Genomic DNA, 22,548 nt, shown 5'->3' on the forward strand with positions numbered 1-22,548 from the left:
GGAGAATTTGGGAATTCTGGAACAGATTAGAAATTAAAGGATTAATTATTTTGGATTAAAGAAGTTTTCTTCAGGTCTCAGGAACAGCTTTTCAACAAACTTGGTGAAAAATATTTCTTTCTTAATATGTTAACGCCCATTGGAACCTAGGTATCTTTCAGGATAATCCAGTGGTGACAGGGATAAGCACGGAAAAGTATAACACAGCGCCCTGAGTATTCTGACATCTACCTCGTCAACAAAACCTTCAGATAAATTATTTTAATATCCTGCACATTTTTAAGAAAGGCAGTTAGCTTTTTTTTTTGCTTGTTGGGAATGCCTGAATAATTAAACAGCTTTTGATATAAATATGTAAAAGCCCGGATTTTTCCTCTTTTGTTTCACTAAAATATACATAAGAATGTCTACAAAAGGAAATTTGCAAAAATAATCAGTTTATGTAGGAAAAGTTTAGATTTATGCTTTCAATCTTTCATGACTGGGGTTATCAAGATTCCACCGGAATTGTAAAAGAGAGAAACTGAATACTAAAATGATCTCAAATTAAGTCTTCTTCAGTAGGTAAAGAATAAATAAGTATCTTTACTCAAGTGGTATCTCCTCCCTAGTGAAGACCCAGAGGATTTGCCACTGTGGTTTTTCAATAAAGAATTGGAATGATTTAATTTCTGAATCTGTTGTAGAAATGTGAGCTAGGCTTGAGAAAAACAGAAATATGGCTTTAAGTGAATTGTTAACATTCTGGTGCATTTCTTAAACACTTAGGTTATCTCTTGCTTTCTTCTTCCTTAGAGTCAATTGACAGTTTTTCCCCAAGTTTCCTTATAAGCTCTGCCAGATCTTCAGAATTTTGAGATTTTTCCTCAAGGAGTTCATACCGGAGACTCGAGATGTCCTGTTTAATTTCCTTCAGTTCACCTGCAACAGACATTAGAAGATTACACTATTAAGAAACAAAGGAAAAAACCCAGCATATTCAAATATCTGTTATCATGAGTTTTCTCTGGATTTCTTTGTTGAAACAGAAAAAGCAGATGTTCTGCTGCCTGTTGACGAATGGTGGCTTAGGGATAGGAATATGAAGATGCAGTTCAGGAATCAAACAAATCTGAAGGCAAAAGTGTGAGAGACGACATCAGTTCACAAAACTCAAATTATGCTTTAGATGGAAGCTGCTGTTCTGCCGCAAGAGAGATCATAAAACCATATAATTGTTTAAGATGGAAAAGACATTTAAGATCATCGAGTCCAACTGTTAACGTAGCACTGCCAAGTCCACCACTAAACCATGTCCCTAAGCACCACATCTGCACAATTTTTTAATACCTCCAGCGATGGTGACTCAACCACTTCCCTGGGCAGCCTGTTCCAGTGCTTGAAAACCCTTTCAGTGAAGAAAGTCTTCTTAATATCCAATCTAAACCTCCCCTGGCGCAACTTGAGGCCATTTCCTCTTGTTCTCTCACTTGTTACCTGGGAGAAGAGACCAACCCCCACCTGGCTACAACCTCCTTTCAGGTCGTTGTAGAGGGCGATCAGGTCTCTCTCCAGGCTAAACAACCCCAGCTCCCTCAGCCGCTCCCCATCAGACTTGTGCTCCAGACCCTTCACCACCTTTGCTGCCCTTCTCTGGACACGCTCCAGCAACTCAAGGTCTTTCTTAAGGTGAGGGGCCCAAAACTGAACACAGCACTCGAGGTGCGGCCTCACCAGTGCTGAGTACAGGGGGACGATCACTGCCCTGGTCCTGCTGGCCACACTATTTCTGATACAGGCCAGGATGCTGTTGGCCTTCTTGGTCACCTGGGCACACTGCTGGCTCACATTCAGCCGGCTGTCGACCAACACCCCCAGATCCTTTTCTGCAGATCGTGCAAATCGATGGTGCCTGAGTCCTCCTGGCCAGCAACAAAGCCTCTCACTGTTCAAGACAGAGGGGTCCTCTCCTTTCTCTGCTGCGCTAAGTGTTTTTCCAGCATCAGAGGGGTGCAAATAGATGAGAACATTTCTGTGAAGTGCAGTCACTAGCTGTTTCCAGCTAATCACAACAAAAAAAGGCTGAAACGTGTATCCCCATATATGAATACACAGCAAGAATACATATGCACACAATGGAGAATTCATAGGGGAGTGCCCCAAACCAGCTGCTGCATTAAATGCAGCCTCACCATGGGAAATGCATGGGCGTTACTGTAAGTAAAAATGCTTTTCACAAGAAGTCATCAGATCAGTGATAATTTCTGATGGGACAGCAGAGACAGAAAGCCACATCTCTTCTTTAACTTCAATTTGTTAATTTTACATCTTGTACTTGTAAACATATCAAGTGGATTAAGTATTTTGGAAACATTTTTTTCAAGTGGCATATGTAACTACTTTAATTAGTTTGTTTTGATTCTCAGATTAGAGATAAACATACAATTCATCAAGATACTTACCTTCATTGACTTCATCACTTTCCTTATCTATTTGAGCTTTCAGTACATATCTTTTAATGAGACGCTTCATTATTTTCTGCAGAGAAGAAAGAAAGTAAAAAAGAGTTTTCTTAGTTGGACTTTCTAGTACATTTCAAAATATGAGCACTGTTACCTTCTGTTGCATTCAGACGTTTCAGTGTAGGACTTGCCAGGTTAAAGGAATATAATGTAAAAATCTCTACTTGCATCTACAGTAGATATTTAAAATTTATGATTCTGCACATATATGTACATTAATGTTAGTAAACTAAATGCATCTTATGAATGTTATGATTCATGAAGCTTAATCTACTACTGGAGTCTATGAGAATGATTAATACAGCTGCAGCTTTGATCTCCATGGAGGTGAAACCATATAGCCCTTATTGCTACCAGAAGATGATAATAACCCTGATTAGCAGTGCTAATTGCTTAACCCTTTGGCCATCAGTTTATTTTAATCTATTTTTGTACTATATTTGATAAATTATCTTTTCCCAGTGTAAGGCTTAGAGAAAATGTGACCCAGAATTCTAAGAGTCATTTAAGCACCTCAGTTGGGACTCATCTAACCAAATACAGATATTTTCTAATGTAAATATAGATATCTATGGCAGTCACCTTTAATTCCCTCTATGGATAGAAAAAGCAAATCTGAGAGCACAGTTTATCTCAGACAACTAAAATTGACCAAATAAATCACACCATTAGAATGACTACCCTCTTTTCTAATAATAAGGGGAACCTAGGCTAGCAAATTTAGATGTAAATTTTACCTTTCCAGGAAAAATTAATTCCTCCCCTGATTCTCCCATTAGTTCCAATTACTTAAATAAGAACAAGGTATCTAATTACCTTTGAGAATCTATCTCTGGCTTTAATATTTTCATATGGTGCAACCCATGACAACAAAATATTTTTTCTTTTTCACTACAGATATAAAATACACGTAGGTTTATGTGTCTGCTTTTGTCCCTGCAGTAATAGACCTGACCAGAGGTGGTTGTGAGATGAATCATCCCAGATTAGTGGTTCCAGACCAGTGCTGCAGTCTTGCTTGCAAGGTCAGCAGCTGTACTGTTTATTCTAATAATCTGAGAATGTTTCAAATACCAAGCCACACATCCTCACTCTTATGGGATAAATCTGTAATCTTAATAGCTATCACTGCATCATAATGAAATTGGCTGGGAAAAAGTCAGGGAGTTTTTGGAATAGACTTGTGCAGACACTGTGTAACGTAAGAGTGGAGCACAGCTAGCCTGCCCAAGGACAAAAATTTTTTTTGTCTCATGGTCAAAAAAGGTATACTTGTTTTCTATACCCTTTTGCATTCAGATGGTCTTGTTCTATTGCCCAGGCAGCTCTTGCTTCTTCTTTTCCACCTGCTTTGTAGTATTATAGGAAGGAAAGGAGTAGCCTCTGGACCAGAACAGCTGAGCTTTATGTGGACTGTGCTGGGTCTCTTTATACTTAACTGCACAAAGGCTCGCTGCAGTTGTTTAGGAGGCAAAGAATAAACAGACTGTATTGATAGCATAAGGGCTGAAAGGTATTTGCAGTGCTTGAGGTATTAGTATATAGAGGTGTGGCACAATAAGCTGGGCTGCTTCAGCAGATGGAACAGGAAGATTCTGGGTTTCTTTTTGGTTTTCTTAATTTGTACTGTGCAGCTGAGCACTCAACCCGTCCCTAAAATTAAAAACATTTTTCAAGTGCTTTAAAATATTACACTACAAGGGTAGCACTTAAGAAACAAAGAGAGAAAAACACCCTCAGATTGTACTGCAAATACTGACCTAAGTCATTGAACTTATTTCTGATATATACAATGTCTCTGGATTTATTCTTGATTCATGTTGTTTAACACAAATTCAAAACTGTCCTCATGCTGCCAGTTCTACTACTTCTTGATTTTGTTTATAAATAAACTGGTTTTTACCTGGTATTGCCTTGGAGGATTGTTTAAACTGTTTAAGTGGATTTCATCTGAGCTTCTTATACTTGATTGCTTTCTTTGACCAAGCTGAAATGGAAACATTATTTATAGTATAAAATAAATAGAAGAACAATATGGTTAAATTACCTCACGCATATATTGTATGACAGAACATTAATTGTTAAGCTCAATTTGGGGAGTAATTAAATTACTGTGGTAAAATCCTCATACCTGTGCAGAATTTCATCACAAGAGTTGAAACAAACCCTTTCAGACTGTGATGCAGGAAAGGGAGAACTGGGAGGTTTTCTCCCTTTACTCTGCTTCTCACCTGCCCTTAACATGCCCAAGGGACCAGAGCAGAGTAGCCACCTCCCCGCAGGCCTTCCCTCGCTCCTCAGGTTCACAAGAGGGGGATCTATGTCTCAGGAGGAAGGCAGCACTGCTGCGGCACAGCTTTGTCCGCAATGGATGAGGGAGTCAGGACAGGATGGGGGAGAAGCCAGGGAAGATGGAGAGGTGGCAGGATTACCCCTTTCCTTTCTTTCATAGCACTTGCCCGTAACTAATGTGCCCTCCGCTACCACAAAATACATGAGGAGTTTGCTTCTCTCCTCACTCGCGCTAATGGCTAAATGTAATCAGTTATGTGGTTCCTGCCAGGGACCACAAAATTATCAGCTGACATTTTTGAGTGGCGTCTTTGTTACTACATGTGCTGAAAGGAAAGAGCATCACTCCCTGATGAAACACCGAGGATGCAACTCGCAGGCTTCGTTACTGATTTATATCTTTGAGAAGGACTAAAGCATCACAAAATGGTGACCTGAGACTGAAGATGAATGACTAAGCTGCAATAAGAGTGAATAGCACCTGTCAAAACAAAATGAATGATACTACTTTAGATTGATAATAGGGCCAGTTCAATGAGTGTAGTGCAAGAAATTAAAAAAAAAAAAAAAAACACAAAAAAACACCCACAACAGTGAAATAAAAATTATGGTTGATCTGGATGAGGAATAAGTGGGACTGTCACTGAAAAATCAGTTCTCTGTAATTATACGTGGTCCAGTAAAATTTTTATTGTTTTAAAGCATGGGGCTATCATTGCAGTGTCTGAGATCCTGTGGGATTGTGTTGTACTTCCAGTGAGGTTCTCCGTGTTGGTTATCTCTGTGCCTTAACACATCGAGCACCTATAGATAAGCAAACTGAGGCACTCTGAAGCCTGCTAAGTAATATGTGAGATACACTGGAATATAGTTCGGTGGGGAGGAAAGCAGGGGAGGGTTAGATGCTTATGCAGCTGTACAGGCATGTCACACATCAAGGGAGCCCATAATACAATGCTTGATGTTAATGAAGGCTAAAGCTTTCATGTAGCCATTTCTCCTGCAACTGAAATCATTATAACCTCTTGAGGTATAACAGGAACTTCCCATGGTTGAACTTTGATAATAAATGGAAGTAGGAATAAGGAATATGTGATAAATATTCACCAGATATCAATTAAAAAAAAAAAAGGTAAAAACATCTCAGCAGACAGCTTTACTGGGGGTTCATTCTAACATACACGTACTAACACAAAGATTAAAATAAAAACCTTGGGAATTGTATAGCTATAAAAAAGGCTGAATGAGGTATCAGAGTCAGTTGTTTAACCAGCAATGAGGACATCAATTAAAATTCTCAATTCTCCCAGCTGCTGCAAAGCTTGCTCCTTAAGAGTATTCTAGTTTGCTAGAATTCCAAATAACTTTATATTGACTTTAACAGTAAAGCAAACAAGTCTTCATGAATCTGCAAACAGGGAATAATTTAAATATTTTTAGATTTTTATTTAGCATTTAATAGAATCATAGAATGGTTTGTGTTGGAAGGGATCTTTAAAGACCATGTAGTCCAACCCCCCTGCCATGGGCAGGGACATCTTTCACTAGATCATGTTTGCACTTCGTTATTTTTTCCTGAAGAAAAGGTTACACTTACTGGTAAAATTTATTAATTTGCAATTAATATAAAGTTTACACTGAATCTGGAATTTCTTTTTGTTCTTTAGAAAGATTCACAATATCTATATACACTTACTTTAAAAAACATATATCTATTCAGACTATGTTTATCTGACTAAGCAAAAATGCTAGAAGATATATAGTAATATATAGACATATAAATAATTAATAGTTATCTCTAAAATATTAACCTGAACTTGGATGGAAATTGAATTAAAGATGTACAAAAAGGACAAGTTATTGTTGCTTTTTTTGCTTGAATAAAGCTACCTTAAAAATATATATATTAGAAAACATCAGTTTATCAAAACCTTTAAACTTAAACTATGTATCATCTGATTTATAGTAAAAAATAGTGAGTTTACACGACTGTGTAATGGTTCAGGACTTTAGAACTAATAATACTCTCTTGGGCCACATTTTTACTACTAGATTAAAAGAGAAAAACAATCCTCCTGCTTTTTCAGTTCCTGGTTTCCTACTGCACAATTTTTGGAAATAATGTAGTAGAATAAGAGGAAGAGCATGCTTCCTCTGGAGTGGCAGAGGAAAGTCGCCTTGGCCAAAGTTGCTCCAGGGCATGAGCTTGGGCTCCAGCTGTGTGGCTGCTGCCCCAGCCCTTTGGGATCTCTGACTTTTTCTGCAGCTGTGATATCATTCATAATCCTTACCAGTTTACGTATCACCTACAAATACATTTAAATTTATGATCTCTTTTTAAATATTTATTACGTATTTTAAATGTCACCTGTCATGCCAGTTAGCACTTTCACATTTATGTTATCTTGGTTCACTTCAAGACTTAATCCAATGCTTAACTAAAACTTGATTTTCACTTGAAACAGCAGAATTGGTAATATGTGGTGAAATGAATTAAGAGAGACACTGCAAACTTGTAAAACCCGACACATTGAAACATCTTTATCTTAACTTTGACCTTTGAGCACTCTGCATTTTTTGAACAGAATAACGTAATTCTAATTAGCTACAGAATACACCTTCAAAGTTGGCAGGTAAATCAGAAGTAAATCAGAAGTAAATCATTAAATCTGTTTATGTGTAACAGCAACGGGACAGAACATCTCTTGTAGGTTGCTGAATGACCACTTGGTGGCAGAGATTGCCAAGATTTCATTGTAACTTCATTTTTACACAAAATTTTTAAACTCTCTTTAAGCTTCACACCTGTGGCTTTTTCCTCTCGCAAAAATTACTACTAGAGTAAACTCAGCTTGTCACGTTAGTGACTGAACAGGAATTCATATTTTTAAGTTAGTGTCTATTGAACATCCACACATGAGTAACCGGAGGGGAAAAAATGTAATTTAAATAAAACAATGATATTAAACCCTAACAAAAATAACTCTCCTCCAGGAGTGTTGTGTGAAAGCAGAAATGCGGCATACATGAATCACTGCTCTTAGAAAATACCTTCTTCTTTAAACGTGCTTCTCATTTCATTGTTCTCTAGTATTACTTAAAATTCATTGCAATTAGAATAGTAAAGTAATTACTGTAGTTGTTTTGTGTAGCGCTTTGTTAACATCTTAAATCTCAGTTTTCAGAAGCAGCTGATGACTTGGAATGCCAGTAAATTGTATGTGCTTGGACCAGAAGGGAGGGTTCCCAGAAAATGACTCAGTTTGCACTCCCATAACCAGAAGTCACTTGTGAAAATTTCAGAAACACTGTTTTATACTAGGAAAGTAAAAATTAACTTTTTTTTTAATTGAGTGAGGGTTTAAAGGTATTGTAACAACTAATTGTTCCTTATTTCTATTCTGAAGGGCCATGTTTTAAGAAAAAGGCTTAAATACATCATCTGCCACTACTGTTTTTTAGCTCAGGAAGATGAACAAGTTCTGCGACTCTTAAACCATAAACTTTCTCATTCACAAGGCAATTTTTCAACTTAGAATAAAACTCAAAGTAGGTTTCTTTAAAACTCTCCTTTTCCTTCATTTATTTCTCCCCCTTTTTGGTTTGAGTTTCTTGTTTACTTGATGGTTAAAATACCAATTCTAGCCTGAAACAGAAGCAAGCTGTGGGTTTTAATCAACAGCCTGAAAGAAAACATCTTCACAGCCTTTATTATTAAATGCACATATGTCTCAATAAATCAGTTTCTGGTGTGGTGCACTTTGAACACAGCTATGTAAATCACTCGTCGTTTAGCACTGATGGCATCTTGCTTTGTTTTCTGCCAACGGTAATCAGGGCAGAGCTGGGTCTAGAGGCAGAATTTTCCCCCCTTCCCATCCTAATTCTTGTCTTTACACTCACCCTGGTGCTGCTGCTGCTTTTGCACTGAGAAGATGCAGGCTCTGCAGGAGAAAGACCCACAGGCTGGGTCTGAATCAGTAAACTCAAGCATGTGTTAACATTTCTAGGTACTGCAATGCAATGTCTTCTATCAGTAAACTTTTAGCGTCCTCCCATGTAGGACTTGCACCAGAGCAACTGTCTCTCTCCCTCGGCACAGTTTGGCAACTGGAATGGTCTGGCGACAACAGCCTGCAGCAACCCTACTTTGGGAGGAAAACTACTTGAACATGGGCAAGCCATTCCTGAACTGGCCTCAGCGCCCAGATAAGCTCCTTGTCACATTTAATTCACTAGCACAGGCACAGCCACCAAGTCTTCGGCTGGTCTTGCCAAATCTTTTCTTATCTTTGCACAGCTTGTTGCTTTTATAGTAGCTCCTTGCTCAGCAGTCACAGCAGCACCAACCGACTCGGCACAGAATGAGTCCAAAGTCAAAACTCAAAAAGCCTGAGAATGCCTTTGAGAAGATGCCACAAAACAGCCTCAACAATAATGAATCATCAACAGTAGGTCAAAATGTGACCCAAAAACATTTTAGTTACTTTTTAGAAGTGTGAAGGATGGCAGCATCTGATAGATTCAGATAAAGTCAGCTCCACAGTATGTGGCGGTCCAAGAGATAAGTAAAAATGTCCTCATCTGGCAATATCAGTCACCCTGCTGGAAAAGCTGAGGAATGAATAGATACGACCCAGTTGCTTTATGTTTTCCAATGTAAAATCTTTTTTTTTTTTTTTAATTTGATTTGCAGTTTTAGAGCTTCTTTGGCTGGGGAGTAAGCACATTTCATTTACCCTTAGTTCTACTACAATCTGCAGTGAGTGGAAAGCATTAATATTTGAAGACTAAAAATTAATTCAGGGCTAGGAAAAAATCTGATAAACGATGGTTGCATCCTTACAGCTCTCTTTCAAAGGGACTGCTGTAAAAGGAGACACAGCTGTTATCGTTTTATCTAGAATTGGTGATTATTACACTTTGCACCTTTCTAGACATTTGAATTGCTAGGTTTGAATACAATTTTGGAAAGGAATGATAAAACCCCAACTTCTTTCCTTAGAGTGTAAGAATGGGATTTTTAAGAGTACCTGTTTTATGGGAACATAAATTTCCTTTTAAAAACTCATTAAAAATAAGCTTCTAACTTACTTACGTGCTTTCAAAGTCACAAAGTAAGTGAATTAGAAAAAAAACAACCTTGATTTGATGTTTCTCACCATTGCTCAATTTGAAGTTTATATGCATCTCCTTAAAGTCATGATTTTGCAGTGATGACTTAATCACTCATGGAAGTTGTGAGATTGATTTGCATCAAGCAGCTTGATGAAAAGCTTTGCAAATGTTGGAGACATTAAAAACTTGAGCAAAGGCAGTATCACCTTTGTTGGGTCTTAAATACATTAGGATTAGATTTCTCAAATAAAATGAAGTGAGATTTGTAAAATGCTAGAAAAATTACTGGTACCACACGAGACATTGGAAGTTAATAACAATTTTGACTTTGGTGACAGTGTCTGTAATATCTGTGTTTGGTTTTATAGACTATTATGAACTTAACCAGAGGCAGAGGCTTGCCAGAGGTACAGTATTTTTCCCTATAGCTCCATTTTTTCCTTCTAGGATTGCAACCGGTTTCTTTTCTCTTTTACTCTTCAACTGGCAACTGTGATGGAAAAAGTGCTTGTCACATTGGTGACAGAGAGCTGACAGATGTATGGAAATTCCTTACTGGCCCCCAGTCTAACGACTAATGACTCTTGACTAAAGACTCAAGAACTCCTAACCTTGAACAGGCCTCTGCCTAGGCTGCTGCCGATTTTCACAATGATCCTTCCACATTAAAATTTCCACAAATGACACATTTGTTTCTGCCACCATGACAAACCTGTAATTTCTTTTCTTGTGTGAATGTTACCATATGCTCACCTTTCTACTCACTAAGTCTGATCAGTTGCCTTGCAAAGCTCTTCTTCCCTAACGTGTCACAATAGTGCTAGTCTTTACACTTCCAATACAACCTAACGCCATGTGCTATGCCCCATGTTCACCTAAAGCAATTAATTTATTTATACCAAGACACTGCAGGAAAAACAGACTGACTACAAACTTTAAATAAGCCCATGAGATACAGCAATGAATCAACCCAAGTGCTTTTTACTGCTTTTGTGTAAATAAAACAGATAACAGAATGCTGTACAATAAAAGCAGGTTGCATTCTCAGTGGAAGCAGAGACAGGCTAAAAAAGGAAAATTCAGAAACTCTGCCCAGGCACATGAGGGTGGTGCTAGGAAAGACAAAGCTCACCTTAAGTCGACATTTGCAAGGGCAGTAAGAAGAGCTTCTCCTGCTACAATAGCAGTATAAGGCTCAACAAGGAAAATGTGGGTCTGTTGCTCTGTGGGGCAGGGGATTCAGTGACGGCGGACTCGGGTAAGGCTGAGGGACTTGATGCCGCCTTTGCCTCAGGCTTCACCAACAGTCTCAGGTCTCTGTGCTTAGTGAAGGGATTTGAGGAGAACCAGAACTGTGGAGGAGGGTCAAGTCTGGGGTTACTTGAGAGAACTTGACCCAGGCAAGTCCATTGTACCCAGTGGGCTGCATCCATGGGTGCTGAGAGAGCAGACGAAGTCCTTGCAAATACGGTATCATCTCTGAAAGATCACGGAGATTGGGAGAGGCCCCTAAAGGCCAGAGAAAGACAAATGTCAAACCCATCTTCGAAAAAGGTTGAAATGATGATCTGGGAACCACAGACCACTCAACCTCCCTTTGGTAACTGGCAAAATAATGGATTGAGTCTTCTTGGAGTACATTTCTGGGCACGTGGAAGAGCAGATGGTGACTGAGAAAACCTAAGTTTGGATTTATAAAAAGTAAAACCTGTCTGACCATCTGGATGGCCTTCTGAGATAAAATGACTGGATTTGCAGATGAGGGGAGAGCTGGAGATGTCATCTACCTTGACTTTAGCAAGGGTTTTAACACCATATCCTAGAATATTCTTGTACCCACATTAGGATGTTGCTGTCTGAATGGGTGGACAACTAGACAGGCAAAATCCTGACTGGGTGGTTGTGTTTAGAAGGTAGTATAGGGGTCTTGTCCTGGGACTTGCCCTTTTAAACATCTTTATCAAAGATCTGGTGTCAGAGGAGGTGTTGGAGCACACTCCTGTCAAGTTTGCAGACAAAGCCAAATTTGGGGGGGTGAAGCAGCTGATAGGCTTGAGGGCAGGGATGCCATCCAGAAGGACAGGGATGACAGGAACCCTGTGAATTTCAGTAAGGACAAATGGGAAGGAATAACTCTTTCAGCAACACAGGCTGGGGACTGGCTGGCTGGGGAGCAGTTCTGCAGAAAAGGACCTGGGGGATTTGGGGGACAGCGAGAAAGATGTCAGAAAACTGCAGCAAGTTCAGCAGAGGGTGACCAAAATATTTGGGGATGGCACACTCGCCCTTTGAAGAGACACTAGGGAATCTGGGCTTGTTCAGCCTGAAGGAGAGATGGCTTCAGACATCACCTAACAGCAGCCCCTAGTGCATACAGGGAGGTCATTGAAGAGATGGAGCTGGTCTCTTCACAGTGCTGCAGGACAGGAGGATGAGAGACAATGGACAAACTCTAACAAGAGGTAGAAGGAGCAACTTTTTCCCCATGAGGGACAGTCAGGTGGTGGCACATGCTGCCCAGAGACATTGTGCAGTCTCCATCCTTGGAGGTTTTTGAGACCTGACTGGATCAAGCCCTCAGCAAATCTGGCCTGACCTCAGAGTTGACCCTGCTGTGAGCAGGAGGTTGAACCAGAGACCTCCTGAAGTCCCTCCCAGCCTGAATTATTCTCTGATTATGTGACAAGAAGCAGGAAGGACTGCAAATTTACAATGGCATTTTTGGACATAACTGATTACAGATGTAGACAAATATTTATATTAAAAAACAAAGTAAGAATTTCATCCTGTGTATAGTGACTGACCTCAGTACAGACTAAGTATGTTGGGAAATTCATGAGAAAAACAGGTCAACAACAAAAATGAAGTTAAAATTGGTTTTATCTTTTAAAATCAGCAGTCAAGATACACATTAAAAAATTACCTTGTTCATCTCTGCATCTTCCTGAAAGCTCTTCTTTTGGCACAGAAATGGTTTAGAAATACATCTTTTGATTCTGAGAAGGAGATACAGCAAAGATTTTGGGCTTGGCACTAAGTTGAAGGGTACTGGAAGAGTTCTCCCTTCTTCAAAGTAAGAAAACCAAAGTTTAGCCCTTGCAAATTTCCATTCTACATCAGCATCATCCTGTAAAACAGAAACATGGCTGTTAATACACCGTTAATATCACCTTGCCTATTGAAGGTGCTCTACCTAAACTTCACGTGTGTTTTGAATGTAATTGGCTGAAGTTAATCTCAAACAGATGAAGAACTTGTTTATAGCCTGTGAAAACCAAATTTCAATGAATGGAACTGTTCTTATTAATCCATTTAAAATAATGCAATTACTGAAGAACAAAGTGGATTTGATTTAAACACTGGTTACTCCAGACTGAGTGCCAATAGTCTGCAATATAGGATCACAAAGATAGACCTCTTTGTTTTTTGCCCTTTGTAAACACACTGATAAGAAGGAAAGCTCTGACTTAAAAGCACATAATACAATGCCCAAGTTAAAGCTTCATGGCAATACTCAAATTCATCTGACAGGGCTTGACTAAGTAGGCACTTACTTGGAACACTGTCATGCTTGGTAAAATAAAATGGAAATATCCTACGTTAACATAACAAAAATTTAAATCTCTCAATGAGACTACCAGCTCTGATTTCTTATCTTATTGGTCTCTTCTGTAGCAATTAGCCTATCATCTTTTTTTGTGAAGAAGACACCGTATCAGAATTTTAAATTAAAATTTTACTCTATTACTTTAAACATGACATTAGAAAAGATTAGGTGATTCTTACCTAATTCTTTCCACTTGCTGGAATATATGATTAAATCAGGTATGCTATCATCACCATGGTTTATGTTTAACATTTATGATAGCCAAAACACTCACTTTATTCCTCCCTGTAAAGTTCAAGAAGGTTTTCTGCAGAAAGGACTGACGTCAGGTTCAAGGACATGACTCAATATTGCTGTAGCTCTTTTTAGAAGCTGTTTGTATCCAGTCACTGTATTTTTAGATAACAGCCTGTTTTTTTTATTGCTCTGAACCTGGTAGTTTGTTCTGTGGCATCCCGAGTCAGAAGAATCTGAACCTCCCTAGAGAATGTGTGTTGCTCTTGTTCAAGCTGGACAATGCTACAGCCCCAAACCAGTGCCCAGAACGTGGGACCAGAGCAGTGCCAAACCTAAGTCTGCCGCTTTGTGGTAAGGAAGTCACCTGGGAAAGGCTGGGATTGCCTAGCTCCTGGAGATCTGCTTCCTTTTTTTATAAACAATGATAATGATTAGGCCCTTGTTTTCCATGGCATGCAAAAGTTCATGCTGATGTTCAGTAGCCCTGCTGATTACGTTGTCAAGTAAAGCTTTGTTCACTGCAGAGGACTAGAGAGCAACGGTTGTTTAAACAAAAGAAGAAAACAGGATGTTATAGACTTGCTTGCAAGGTCAAGGCATAGGAACAAGAATATCCTTGCAGCAAGAGGGACACTACTCAAATAATAACTACAAATGAGGCAAATGAAAGATTTACAAAGTCACACAATGTAGCCCATCCTCTTCAGGGACATAACACAGTTCAACAGCAGTTTCTTAGTCCAGTCTAGTTCTTACTATTGCAAGCACATGCAGCTGGGTAATTTCCAGGTATTTTATATTAAAAATGTACAATGGAATTAATATTTTCTCCTAATATATTCCAAAAGCCTATGTGTTATATTTCTTAAATAAGATGTCAACAAGAAAATTTTCCAGGAGATTTAGACAATTAGCTATAACAGTAAAAGTGGTGATATTTCATCATAAATGGAATTTTTACCTCAATTTCCTGGAATGAACTGTTGATCATTGCGATAAGCATGTTCAGTAAGACAATCACCATGGTAACATTATAGACTCCATAAAGGACATAACCAATATTTTCAATAAACTTGTGTTTATAATTGATGACAACTGATTTAACTTCTGAGAGTCCAAATATAGCCCAGAACAATGTCTTGAAACTTTCTTCAACACTAAAAGAAGAAATTGAATACATGCATATGTTACTGAAGAAAAGCTGTACATTCCTATTATATAAATTGCCAATTACCATTTTTATACAGTGTACAAGTTGTTCCATCATCATAATGTAGAATTCTACCATAGTGATATTATGCAGAACAAGTAGACTATGTAATTTCATAGGTACAGGCTATTTCATAACATAAGGTTCGTAATATTTAGGACTGACAATAAAACCATCTGATTCAGTTTAGGAATTACATATGAACCCTCAAAACAATACTACAATGATTCACTTGTTAACTACTTTAATCTACATGCTACATGCTTGCTAGTAATGTGAATGTAAGTAACAGAAGTAATTAACCTGAAAATACTTTATTTTAATTGCACCATTAGTTCACTTAGTGTGAATCATTTCACTATTAATATGACTAACAATCTTAAACTGTGAAGAAGACAGGATGTCTGACTGCAAATCAACATTTTTCAAAAAATGAGTCTCACAGATCATAATCCTCCAGTTGAGTTTTCACTATTCCACAAATCCAGGGTAAAGGCAAGCAGCCATGGTGTGGGGATATGATTTTTTTTTTTTTTTCCAGGTTAGTTCATTTAAATACATGCATTTACTTTTCATCAGTTTATATATATACACACATAAACATAAGTCCAAACCTCTGAACTATCTTTTCCTATCTATCTCCACCTGTTTGAAGACATATTTTCTCTTGCTTTGATGAAGAGATCTGAGTTCCCCATGTCCAAAAATGCAACAGCATTGCAAAGCACATTTTGGATTTTATGGCATTATTGTTAAGAAAAAAAAGTTAAAAGAAACTTGTAAGTTTTACTTGTGAATTTGCTTCTCTGCTTATAATATTTTATCAGTGTTCCATCTGTGAGTTGTAGTTTTAGGTACTTTATCTATTGTTTGAACTAATAATACTAAAAAAGTAGTAATATATTTTTTTCTTCTTGGCCAATTTTGCTTCCTGGCTGAGTATACTTCATAACAGCTATAGCCTGAATATCATGATAGCCAGAAATTAAGTGGGAAAGGGCTGCAGAGCTTGGAAAAGAATGAGTTTCCACTGAAGTGACTTATCTTGAAATCACAGCTAGAAATGAAAGGCCTGACAAACGTATACCAAATAACTCCTGATAGACAGAGTACATTCAGAATTTCTGTTCTTATGGTGGGAGATGAAAAAAAGAACAGCCAAGGAAATAATCAAAAAAAAACCAACAAAGGGAATATTTTTTCTTCTCTCAACTACATCTCACCTTCCCAGCCTGTCTTTCCTGATTTATCATGGTATTGTTGGGATCAAGAGCTCATCTGATTTCAAATACATCCTTTAAGCACCAGCACAAGAGAGGAAATTACTACTTAATCCAAGATGAAGAGATGTAAATCTTATAAAACAATTAGTAAACTTAATACATACAATGCAAGCAACCGTCTTTCCATTAAAATAGCCCATAATCGTTATAGTTTAATCAGTTGTACTTACGTAGTGAATGCTTCATTTTGTTTTGCTCCCAGATAGTAGGAATAGAGATTAAACATGCCTATCATGAAAGCCACAAACACCATGATAAATATCACCATGAACTTGAAGATGTCTTTCACAGTTCTGCCAAGTGATATCTGCAGTGGTCCAAAGCTTTCATTAGCTGGTAAGATGTAGGCTATTCTGGAGAAACTTAATACTACCGCAATTGCATACAGGCCTTCAGATATGATCTGAGGATCAGACGGATCCCAGTTTATTCTGGCTAGAAACAAAAGATGAGAACTTCCGTCAGTATTTCAAGATATCTGTACAGATCTGTGGGAGGTATTTTTGGAACAGCAGCTGGAGGTGAGGGAAGAAACGCTGGGCAACTCAAACAGCACTAGTCACTTATGTCTAGCCAACTGAATCGAGCCAGGTAGCACTAAAACCATTTCATAGCTCCACTGACTGTATTGATTAGATCTCATTGATTATAAAGGTCGGCTGTAGGATCACTGAGAGAACTTTTTGGAAATTGAATCCCAGTCTATGAGAAAATTTAAGTAGAATTCAGCTTACTGTGTTGGGTGATGAAAACTGAATAAATTGAGTTAGAAATGTGATTTGTTTGAGCTACCCAAAACAAACTGTTTTGATGTGGGGATCCCGAATCATTAATCCACAACTTCAAAACTGTGGGAACAATAATGTTTCCCTACTTTTTCTATTTACTCCATCTTTTTGCTCATAGTGAAATGCTAACGGCCCTTTCCTGGCATACACCAAACACCCATTTCCACCACCTTTTCCATCATAATTTCTATCAATCTCTGTGTTGAAGCTAATCCACTTGTGTGAATTGCTTGAACGTCCTTTTGATCAGTGATGAATGTGACACTGCTGCTTGATAGGGAACACATTCAACTGCAGAGAACATTCAGGTTCAAACCTGTCCTTAAAGAAATATTTACAGAAAAGTGTCAGAAGAAGAAATCCAAAGCAATACCCTTCAGAATACTTCCTTGCTGGAGATTAAGGCATTCTGTGATGATGTGGGAGCCTTAAAGTCACTATTGTGCTTCAGGCAAAGAGGAAAGGTTAACCTGGGATGGGTTACCTTCATCCCAGGAGAATGTTGTTATCTGTGTTTACTCTACTGTAAAGCCAGAAAATGAAACAAATAATTTATACTGCCATGAAGGCAATCACTGGCATTTGGAAAAAACACTAATTTGAACCATTGACTAACACATAACCATTTAGTCAAAAGTCAGTTATTTGTACACATTTATAATACATCCATACCCAGTGATGCTGAGCATTATTCAAGACATCCGTACATAAATCAGAAAATGGTATTCTTCAAGGAACTTAGATTTATAATACATCCATACCCAGTGATGTTGAGCATTATTCAAGACATCCTTACATAGATCAGAAAATGGTATTCTTCAAGGAACTTACTGCCATGCCAGTATTAATGTATCATGACAAAGTAATGAATTACTCTGGTTTTAGGCATAACAAGGCTCAGTTAGCGCATATTCACTGCCTTCTTAGCTGCTGTGTGTTTCTTGTAGGTATGTGCATATTCTTTTATATACTGAGGTCCTCACTGTAAAGGCTACTATATACTATATTCAAATGATAAAGTGTCTGTATGGCAAAAGACCGCACATTTTCACATAAGCAGACATACCTGTGTTAGCTTTACCTCAGATTTCATGGATAACTAAAATCAAAAATGGCAGATGTTTCAGTATGGGCTAGTAGCCAGACATCTTTTAGGTTTCCAGATGAGCTGTATTATCACAGAAAGTTTGAGGTGGGAAGGGACCTCTGGAGGTCACCTGGTCCACCCCTCCCCTGCTCAGGCAGGGTAGCCTGGAGCTGGTGGCCCAGGACCAGCTTTGGAATATCTCCAAGGATGGAGACTCCTGGGCAACCTGTGCCAGTGCTCAGTCAACCCCACAGTAAAAAACTGACTTCTGATGCTCAGAGGGAACCTCCTGCGTTTTAGTTTGTGCCCATCGCCTCTGGTCCTGTCACTGGGCACCAATGAAAAGAGCCTGGTTCCATTCTCTTTGCACCCTCTCTTCAGATATTTATAGACATTGATGAAATCCCCCCTGAGCCTTCTCTTCCCCAGGCCGAACAGTCCCAGCTCTCTCACATTTTCCTTATAGAAGAGAGACTCTAGGTCCTTCTCTCTAATATGTCCATCTCTCTCTTGTGCTGGGGAGCCCAGAACTGGACCCAGCACTCCAGGTATGGCCTCACCAGTGATGAGTAGGAGGGAAGGATCACCTCCCTCCACCTGCTGCCAGTGCTTTGCCTGATGCAGCCCAGGATACTGTTGGTCGCCTTTGCAGTAAGGGCCCATTGCTGGCTCATGTTCAACCTGGAGTCCACCAAGTTACGTTTGCTAGTCTATGATAAAACCTGTGGCATCAAATATTAATATTATTCATGTTAGCACTACCATACATAGATGTTCTCCAGACTTTAGTGTACACACATACACTAAAAAATGGCTCAACTCTGCTTAAGTGCATAACAAAGTCACAACTCATGATTGATGTCAACAGAAACTGCCTTGCTAGATAACACAGTATTATATTGCATAAATGAGTTACAAGACTTACACTTGTGGTACTCAAACTGTGAACATAAACAGTCCTTGTTTGCAAATTCTTCAAAGTGAGTGTTACTGAAAACTGAATTAATATTTGAGTAGCTGCTTTTAAAACTTACGTGAAATTTATAACTTTCCAGTAAAATTTGTAAGACTATGATTTAATGGGTTTCAGAATATATATATTAATTGCTCTGCTTTTTCTACAGCCTGGATAATGAAGAAATGCAAGCTTATCAGAAATAGTATTTGAGGCATGGAATAGAGATAGAAACTGATGTAATTCAGCATCTAGAGAAAAATATCTAATGAAGGGAAGAGAGATGTGGTGGTGTTGAGAGTGAACACAAGTAACAGGGCTTAATTTTTTCTCATTTAGGCAAAATAGCTTCCAGTCACTTCTCATATATGCCAAGTAAGTTTATTAACATTTTTATCTTTTACTGGTAAAGAGAGTGGACTGAGAAATATTAAAATACTATACAGAGTCTCTGAGCAAAGCATATACAAAAGATATATTGGTTATGTTGGCAAAGCAAGTTTAAGAAGGTCCTGCATCTCATTGCTTAGTTCTACCCCTGCATTACAGTACATCATGTTTGCAGTTGCACCAACACAAGTGTTTGCAGGATAGCATTGTGTAACTGAACAGATGAAATGATCTGGATTAAAATAATCTTGGGGTCACACTGATAAAAGTGGGGTCACATTGGGGTTATTTTGATCTTAGATCGTTTCAGCGCCTGATGTCTAGAATAGTCCTCAACAAGATGTATGAGCATAGCCAAGGGAACTGAGATCAAATAGTAGGGATGAGAAAGAGAAGAAGGGGTGGGAATTTCTTAAGCAGTACATTGTGGAACTAAAGTATTGGAGACTTATTAACAGAAAATCAATTCATCTTGGCCCAAGAAGTAAATTTAATTATGTGCAATCAACTCACCCAAGGTGTAGTATCTTATGTTGGGCTCCAGTGTTGGACTTGTCAGATCTTTCATATTTGCATCAACGAAGTTCTGGGCTCTGGATGCATGCCAAAATGCCATAAACCTTGCTATGAATGATGCTGCAAAAATTGCTAACATACCAAAATCAAGCATATTCCATAACTCAAAAAGGTACTCCTTTGGACCTTGAGACCAAATTTCTTTACATTCAGACCATATCATGCCTGTGTAAGACAGAACAGAGAAAACAGTGTATTCTTTTATCTTAATGTTTGTTTTATTTGATATTTTATGATGTATAGGATATGCTCTTGGTTACAGTCAAACTCAAAACTATTTTGGTCAGTGGGAGTTTGAACACAAACTAAAATCCATGAACCTGCCAATTCATACAGATTCCAGTACTTCTTTCTCATGTGAGTAATAATAATCTTTCACACTGCTTTTTCCTGTACAACTACAAAAGCTTTCAAAGAGACGAATGGGATGTGAGTATTACCATCTGTTACAGACACGGGAAGAGATGGAAAGAGCAGAAATCCCTGGCATGATCATACAGGAGTGGTAGAACTAATAGCAGAATTCACATTTTCTTATTTGCACAGTACCCTGGGTACAGTCTCTTTTACTGAAATTGCAAATGTATGTGAGAAATGAGCACAAAAGTAAGAAACAGACCTAATGCTTCTTCAATAGGGGAAAAGAATCTATTTGATTCCTAATTATTCTCCCTTAATAATAAAATATAGAAGTACAGTATTAGTTTATGGCACCTTTTTTATTGAGTAAATCCTTTTCCTATTCAAGATAAAATTTATTTAATAATGAACTACATTTCTAGGATTCTAAAGAGAGTTAATAAAAAAACTGAATTGGAATAATGTCATTATTTTTCGCACTTATCAAATTATCTGAAGGAACTTACCATCATTTTTCAGATAAGGACAATTATAATGTTAATTACAGTAATTAAATTCAATGCTACATCTGTACGCACTGAATCAATTTTTCATAATGGTCATGCACGACATCGAAATAAATAAAAATCGATTAAATTAGCAAACTAGAACTTCAAATTGGGAAATTATTATTTACTTTATTATCAGATGAAAACTTTGATATTTACAGAATATTTGGAAACCCAAGTGCCATATTATTCCTAGAAAACACAATTATATTGATTTATAAACAGCTTTATGATTAAAAAAAATAAAGATTGTCAATGTCTTTTAAAGCTGTAAGAATCAGTTGGTGTACAAATGGCTCCAATTTCAATCACGGAGAGTTCATAAAAGCAAAATATTTTAAATGCATAAGCTCTTGAATGGAAACAGATTTTACTTAGGTTGGACCTAACCCTCCCATATTACTGACTTAACTAACAACCAGAACTCAGTTCCTTAAAATATTTGGGCATCTAACCCCCATTGGAATAAATAGTACTAGACTTGTAAATAAGAATCAGACAGCTAAAATATTTTTGACGGTCTGCGCTCAAGTTCTGATGCTGAATATTACTGCATCACTGAACTGAGTGGGTCAGCTCAGAACACTATTCATAGTATTAATTTCATCCCTATGTTGGGACAGAAAAGTCTACTGCTGAATGTTCAGGGGTCTATATTCTTCTTCTCTTTTGTCAATAATACATTCAGCTACACATTATTAAGTCTGCAGGCATACTTTCAAAATAAGATAATCTTAGCAGAAAGAGACAATTGGACACAAAAAAACTTGGCCCATGATGTGGAAATCTTTCCCCTTGAGAGTTGACACAGCCTGACTCAAAAAAAAACCCCAGAAAACTGGTAGATGCTTTCCTTTGATATTCATAAAATTGAATTAATTCATATTCAGATGACGTAGAATTCACCTAAGTCCTTAACCTGAATGTCTGTGATTAACTAGGCACACGTGAATCCTGCTGACATCCAATAAGAGACATGAGGCCAATGTGGGAATGCAGCCAGGCGAATAAAATCCCTTTGTTGCAATTTTCACACATAATAGCAAAGGATTAAACTGCGTCCAGCTTCACTGAAATTATAGCAAGACAAATTTAAGCAAAAATCAATCTTTACCTATTACCCAAGAAATAATGAGCATCTCCATCCATGAGAAACAGGATGTTTTCATCCTAAATAGCTGTTTTACATTGCCTGTTGTTTCATTAGGTCGGAGTTTGGTGCCATCAAATCTGTCAGCTGCATTCATGACAAGTAGACCAAGAAAAATGGTGAAAGAGGCTGCATGGGCTACAAACTTCATAAATGGTCCACGCATTATCCTCCCCAGCTGCAACAGAGGTTATGAAACACAAGGACATTGCATTGCCTTCTTCCAAAATAAAAAATTTGTAAAAAGAACAGTAACACAGAAAAATATATATTTCAATAACACGCAGGAACAAATATTGGGAAAAAGTTGTATACTATAACGCCATGTTGACAGTCACCTTTAAAAGTTTCTACTTATTTGCTGTTTTCAGAGGGATAATCTCTCAGTTTCACCATATATCTATTTTTAATTCAATGTTTTGAAATAATTCTGTAATTATTTTGGG

At 37.9% G+C, this 22,548-nt stretch overlaps 1 protein-coding gene across 1 annotated transcript in view; it reads right to left on the bottom strand.

Annotated features, from left to right (window-relative positions):
- Nucleotides 1–769: 769 nt before the first annotated feature.
- The window catches only part of TRPC6 (transient receptor potential cation channel, subfamily C, member 6), a 35,971-nt gene continuing 14,192 nt past the window's right edge, over nucleotides 770–22,548 (bottom strand). Inside the window, exons 4-11 of the mRNA XM_009695053.1 lie at nucleotides 22,067–22,280; nucleotides 19,982–20,209; nucleotides 16,419–16,683; nucleotides 14,717–14,912; nucleotides 12,835–13,038; nucleotides 4,405–4,488; nucleotides 2,442–2,517; nucleotides 770–921 (exon numbers count right to left, since the gene is read on the bottom strand). Of these exons, the coding sequence (XP_009693355.1) occupies nucleotides 770–921; nucleotides 2,442–2,517; nucleotides 4,405–4,488; nucleotides 12,835–13,038; nucleotides 14,717–14,912; nucleotides 16,419–16,683; nucleotides 19,982–20,209; nucleotides 22,067–22,280 (1,419 nt within the window). The remainder of the gene's footprint in view (nucleotides 922–2,441; nucleotides 2,518–4,404; nucleotides 4,489–12,834; nucleotides 13,039–14,716; nucleotides 14,913–16,418; nucleotides 16,684–19,981; nucleotides 20,210–22,066; nucleotides 22,281–22,548) is intronic.

The sequence above is a fragment of the Cariama cristata genome, unplaced genomic scaffold (assembly GCF_000690535.1).
Source record: "Cariama cristata isolate BGI_N322 unplaced genomic scaffold, ASM69053v1 scaffold5772, whole genome shotgun sequence".
In the NCBI taxonomy this organism is placed as follows: Eukaryota; Metazoa; Chordata; class Aves; order Cariamiformes; family Cariamidae; genus Cariama; species Cariama cristata.